Consider the following 6166-nt stretch of genomic DNA (forward strand, 5'->3'; position numbering starts at 1 on the left):
CCTCTTTTCCCCCCATTTCCCTCTGTTCCTCCCCCTCTCCCTTCCCATCCCCTCAGCACTGTACTCGTCTGCTCGACTGTATATATTTTCATTACCCCATTTATTTTGTTAATGAAATGTACATCGCCTTGATTCTATTTAGTTGCCATTGTTTTTACAAGATGTTCTTCCCCTTGACTCTATTTATTGCCAACTCTATTGCCATTGTTCTTGTCTGTCTGTTTCCCCCGATTAGACTGTAAGCCCGTCAAAGGGCAGGGACTGTCTCTATCTGTTGCCGACTTGTTCATTCCAAGCGCTTAGTACAATGCTCTGCACATAGTGCTCAATAAATACTATTGAATGAATCACTAAAATCCACTCTTTTCTCTCCATCCAAACTGCTAACATGCTGATCCAAGCACTTATCATATCCCACCTTGATTACTGCATCAGTAGTCATTATTACTTCCCTGCTTTCGGTCTCTCCCCATTCCAAGCCACACTTCACTCTGCTGCCTGAAGCATATTTCTAAAAAAAATAAAAAATGTTTTGTTAACATCTCCCCATTCCTCAAGAACCTCCAGGGTTTGCCCATCCATCTTCACATCAAACAGATGTGCCATACCATTGGCTTTAAAGCACTCAAACTTGTTCCCTCCTACCTTACCTCACTGATTAACTACTGCAGCCCAGCCCATAAACTTTGTTCCTCTAGTGCCAGATTGCTCATTCTACCCCGATCTCCTCTATCTTGCCACTGATCCCTTTCCCACTGATCTGGAATTCCCTCCCCCCTGTATATGACCAATCACCACTCTCACCACCTTAAAAGCTTTATTAAAATCACATTTCCAAGAGGTCTTACTCAATTAAGTCCTCTTTTCCCTGGCTCAATCTTCCTTCTGTGTTGTCTATTCACTTAGATCTTTCCCCATTAAGCACTTGATATTCACTCTATCCTCAGCTCTACAGAATTTATGTATATAATGTAATATATTTATAAACTCTTAGATTCTTGTGGTCAGGGAATGTGTCTAACAACTCTATTATGGTGTACTCTGGTAGTCACTCAATACCATTGACTGACAACTTAGCTCATGTACTGGCTCCACTGTCCACCAATTTCGTACTTCCGAGGACTTGTTTGAGATTTTTTGAGGGCAGTAACAGAAACAAGGAGTTGCGGGTGGAAACAGATGAATTGCTATATGTTCAGTAGGTTGACTTGCTGATGGCAGAGTTTTCAAAGCAGGTTCAGAGAGGAGACTCAAATGTACCTATTTCCTTGAAATGAAAAATAAGTTAGTATTGTTTTGCCCAGAGTGGCTTTTATCAATATCTGTCCTTCTCTTGGAAATAGATGATGAAATATAGTTTGTGTCCTAACTAGCATCATTTCTAACTTGTATTTTTGTCTCTGATATAGGTGTACGTACATATACCTGGTGCTAAGAAGTTGAGGGTAGAGCTACCACTGGTGATTGGCACAATTCCATACCATGGATTTGGCAGCAGAAACTCTAGTGTTGCTAGTCAGTTCAGTATGGACATGAGTTGGTTGACGTTGACACTGCCAGAACATCCTGAAGGTAAAAATCAATAGTAATTATTGAACACTTGGGAGGAACAGAGCATTGTACTAAGCATTTGGTAGAGTACAATAGTTTAGTAGTCATGATTCCTGCCCACAAGGAGTTTACAACTAGCAGAGGAGACATACATTATAAGAAATTAGAGCTAGGAGGCAGCAATAGGGTTTAAAGATATGATGTTCATACGTTCAATGGGAAGGGGGGCAACCCAATTTAGGTTATGTGGAAGAAATGGACAGGGCAATAAGCCGAAGACAAGAGATTAATCAGGGAGGGCCTCGAAGATGAGAAGGGCACCTAGGGTGTGAGCATGAGGATGGCAGTGAAAGAGATTAGAATGAGTGAGAACTCAGAAAGTAGTTTGGTTTGAGAGCTGGGGTGAAGTGGGAGAGGAGTGAGGGAGGAAAGAGCTGATTAAAGCCTTAAAGCCAAAGGTCAACATTTGGAGGTTTCTGAGGAAGAAAAATATGTGCAGAATGATGTTGTAGGAAAATGGTATAGGCAGCAAAATGAAAAGGACATGAGAGGGAGGAGGGTATGGAGTAGTTAGTGTCAAACAGGTGCTTGGATGAGTGTGGTGGAAGTTTGGATGGAGAGGAAGGGGCTGATTTCTGGAAATGTTGTGGAGGAAGAACCAAAATGATTTGGTCACAGGCTGAATATGGGGCCTGAAAGAGAGGGAGGAATAGAGGATAATGCCAAAGTTGCATATTTAGAGACAGGAAGGTGATGGTGGTGGTAGTGTCATCTGCGTAGGGCAAGTTAGGAGGAAGAGAGGGTTTGGGAGGGATGATGAGGTGTTGTGGACATGTTGAGCTTGAGATGCAGGTGGGGCATTCATTTTAGAGAGGTCCTGGAGGAAGGTGAGAGGTCAGGGCTAGTTAGGTAGATTTTGGAGTAAACCACGTGGAGATAGTAGATGAAGTCATGAAAGAAGATGAAGTCCCTAAGGATATAGATTGAGAAGAGAAGGGAACATGGAATTGAACCTTGAGGGACGTCCTCCCTTCTCCCCACAGAGAGTGAGCAGTTGAAGATGGTAGAGGATTCTGAATTTTGAGTCCAATTTTGTATATCATTCTAGAATATGTACAATGGAATAATTTAGTTTTAGAAGTGAAATACTAAAGAGGAATATATAGTATTAAGGTAATTTCAGGTAGGGTGTTTTATACCTCATGGGCCATTGTTGACCCACAATTTCCTGAAGCACAGGGGAAACATCTCATAGTGTCCATGTGAAATGAAGGGATTGCTTTTCTTATTTCTGTCATCGAGGATCCAAAAGTTGCATGGAAAATGCTGATGTTTTTAGCATCATTAAGATCCTATTTTTTTCTCCACAGCACCGCCGAATTATGGAGATGTGGTATCAGAAGAAGAATACGCTAGACACATTCCTTCTTATCCTCAGCCATTGGACTGTGAAAGAGAAATGTGTTGCCCTATGTTGGCCTATATTCAGGAATTCCGGTTTCAGCCTCCACCTCTATATTCCGAGGTACCTCATGCTTCAGATTGTTCATTTGCAAATGGAAATAGTGAATTGCATGATTATTCCCATCCTACCTGAAATAATGTTGAAAAATCTCTCCCATAGGTTGATCCACATCCTAGTAACACTGAAGAGATTCAGCCCGTTTCATTCATACTCTGAAGTTGAAGTCACTGTGATCATGATCGAATTAAAATCATTGGCTTTTTCTTGCTACTCCTTTCTGGTGAAAAACTGCACGGATGAAGAATGGTGCAGGAAGGCAAATGGATGGAGATTCTGGAAAATGAATGGACTTCCGGGATAAAGCATTCCCCATAACTAGTTTGCCTGTTGCTCAGGATGCCGTTTAAATGGTGGGATGAAGATATGAGAAACACTGAATGGAGCTGCATCTTGAGCATGAAGAGGACTGGACCAGAAAGAAAGTAATCCCAAAACTAATGAAAACACTCAAAGCTCTAAGGGTTTTTAAAGGTGAACCCAATATCCTTTCAGCCTTCATGGAAAAAAACAGTATTCTTTATCTTTTCATAGTCTAGGACAAGGAAATGCCATAAAACAAGGGAACTAAATATAAATCTTACAAGAGAACCCCAGATGTCTTGGCCTTAATAGTTCCTAACTTAGTTATTGGAGTTGAAATCCTAACTAGTAGACTGTAACTCTTCTAGAAGACTGAGGTTTTAGAAGATTCTGAGCAAATCAATTTGATTCATGTCATGATGCAGTATTATCAAATAAATTGCACCCTGTAAAAGAGTTCAGGGTGATCTTGAGGATAGTTGATGCACTTTTTTCTTTTCAAAGGGATCTCCTGTGCTAATTAACATGCTAATGTTATTTTGGGTATAGGTTTTGATGTGTTTTGTGTTTTGCTCTTTTGAGGGGCCAATATCAGGAAATTCTGCTTAAAAAAACCTTGCAGTTATACATGCTTGGAAAAGAGAATGCTTAAAAAATATATTCCAAAAGTCTTAAGCCTACCTCGACTGAACGCGTTGCATACTTGTTTTGAGTCAGAAACCTAAGATGAAAATCCTTTGTAAAACAATGCTATTGAGAAATTATAAATTTACACACACCATTAAAAATGTACTTAATGGAGGTGAAAAACTATAGCCATATATCTAGGACAGAAACACTTATGCCATACATTCCCGAACCAAAAGACTAAAAGTCCTCTCTCTTAAACTTTATGATAGTTGGCTTGCTGATTGCCCCTTTGTTTCTCTCCCCATTGTTCAGTATACTGCCTTTTTTCTAAACTGTGATTGTGGTTCAGTGCAATATTTCCCTGTATCACCTTTCCTCAGGGCATTCAGAACAGCAAGATTGTTTTTGCTCATAAGGGGTGGGCAATGTCCTTTTGGGCTCCTCTAAAAGAAGATAGTTTGGGTTTTTTTCCCTGCAACTCACCTGCAAGGAATAATGGCACATTGGCTGTAAGCTGCAGAAAGATGGGATGTATCTTTCTGCTCCTTTTGTAATATACATTTGAGCTTTTGGATGACAAAGAATATTAGTTTCCCTAAATCGTTAAGATTTTGGCTATGGATTCTGGTCCTTCCCATAGCAGAACACATCTTCACTTGGGGAAAAAGGTTAGGGGTTATTTTAATCAGTAACTGAAGTCAAATAGTAAAACTTCATTAAGTTTAACTAACTTTATATTTAAAAGTTAAAGATTTAAGCAGCAGGGATTTTTCTATATCCATGCGTTCACTTTTTTTTTCCATTGAAAAAGTCTCTTAACTTGTTTAGAATTTTTAGCACTTTGTTCTTTTATAAGCAATTGTTTAAAGTCAATGTAAAACTTAGTTGTTAATTTATAGTAAATGTTATAAACATCTGATTTTTTTTTAAATGTACATCTCTTAGCAGACCCATCTGACAAAGGCAATTTTGACCAAATTGTATTACATCGTTCAGAAACATCTTCAAATATTATATTCCTTGTTTTTAAATGTTTCTAAAAAGTTGTAATTTACATGGCTTTAAAGATCTGGAGTGCCCACATTACCAATGCAGAGGTCTGTTTGCAGCACTTAGAATAGCCAAAAAAAGTATTTGCCTTATTGAACTGGTGGTGTGACTAATTGCACTGCCAGCCAAAAACTGTATACAGCATACCTGCTCAAAATTTAAAAATACATGCCTTCTGGAGAATATTGCCAGGTGCCTATTCTGGATTGTCATCTGAGGAGGTCATTGATAACACCTTTATGCAACCAAAGGTGTTTGTCAATGAAGAAAGAATAAATATACTGCTGCACTGTGCTTTAAAAACATGTTTTGCCTTTTGTTTTGGTTGCAAATAAACTGTGGCCTTAGACTTGTTTGCTGGGAAAAAAATTTGAAATGGAAAATGTGCATCTTTTGGAGAGTAAACTTAAATGTTTTTCTTTTTTTTGTTTTGTTGGGTTCATTTTTTTTTGCACAATAACAAGCTCAATATTCAGGAGTTTGTTTTTGATAAAGCTGTGAAATGGTTAAGAAATGTTTGAGTTAGTTCATTAACCCACAGGAAAAATTATTGTATTTTGTATTAATGGGTAAACCCCACGGGGTTCTTTTAATAAAACATTTAAATTATATTCCAGTGTGGTGTTTTGTCTTTTAAAGATAATAGGTTAATGTATCTGGGGACCCAAAAATGCTTGGGTAATGTTCTATATTCAGAACTCTAGTTGGAGGGAATAAGAGAGAATCTAGTGCTCGCTATAGCTCTGGTGCTAAGTGTGTCAGGACTGTGTGGTGATCAGAAAGCTGGGGAGTGAGAATTTCAAGTTTTCTAGCTTGACACCCTTTAAGTACTTTAGATCTTGTTCTCCAATGAGAGGGGACCTTAGCCTTAATGGCCAAAGTAAAACATCATTTCATCGATCTTGTCCCAGAACAGCCTTCATTTATTCTAAACCTATCAGTTCCGTGGCATGGGGGAAAGAGCCTGAGCTTGGGAGTCAGAGGTCATGGGTTCAAATCCCAGCTCTGCCACTAAGCTGTGTGACTTTGGGTAAGTCACTTGGCTTCTCTGGGCTTCAGGTCCCTCATCTGTAAAATGGGGATGAAGACTGTGAGCCCCACGAGGGACAA

The 6166-nt window shown here is 39.2% G+C and overlaps 1 protein-coding gene across 1 annotated transcript in view; it reads left to right on the forward strand.

Annotated features, from left to right (window-relative positions):
• Nucleotides 1–5667, forward strand: part of ARRDC4 (arrestin domain containing 4) — a 29183-nt gene extending 23516 nt beyond the window's left edge. Inside the window, exons 6-8 of the mRNA XM_029066483.2 lie at nt 1410–1572; nt 2922–3076; nt 3176–5667. Of these exons, the coding sequence (XP_028922316.1) occupies nt 1410–1572; nt 2922–3076; nt 3176–3232 (375 nt within the window). The 3' untranslated portion in view covers nt 3233–5667. The remainder of the gene's footprint in view (nt 1–1409; nt 1573–2921; nt 3077–3175) is intronic.
• The last annotated feature ends 499 nt before the right edge of the window (nt 5668–6166 follow it).

The sequence above is a fragment of the Ornithorhynchus anatinus genome, chromosome 5 (genome assembly GCF_004115215.2).
Source record: "Ornithorhynchus anatinus isolate Pmale09 chromosome 5, mOrnAna1.pri.v4, whole genome shotgun sequence".
NCBI lineage: Eukaryota > Metazoa > Chordata > Mammalia > Monotremata > Ornithorhynchidae > Ornithorhynchus > Ornithorhynchus anatinus.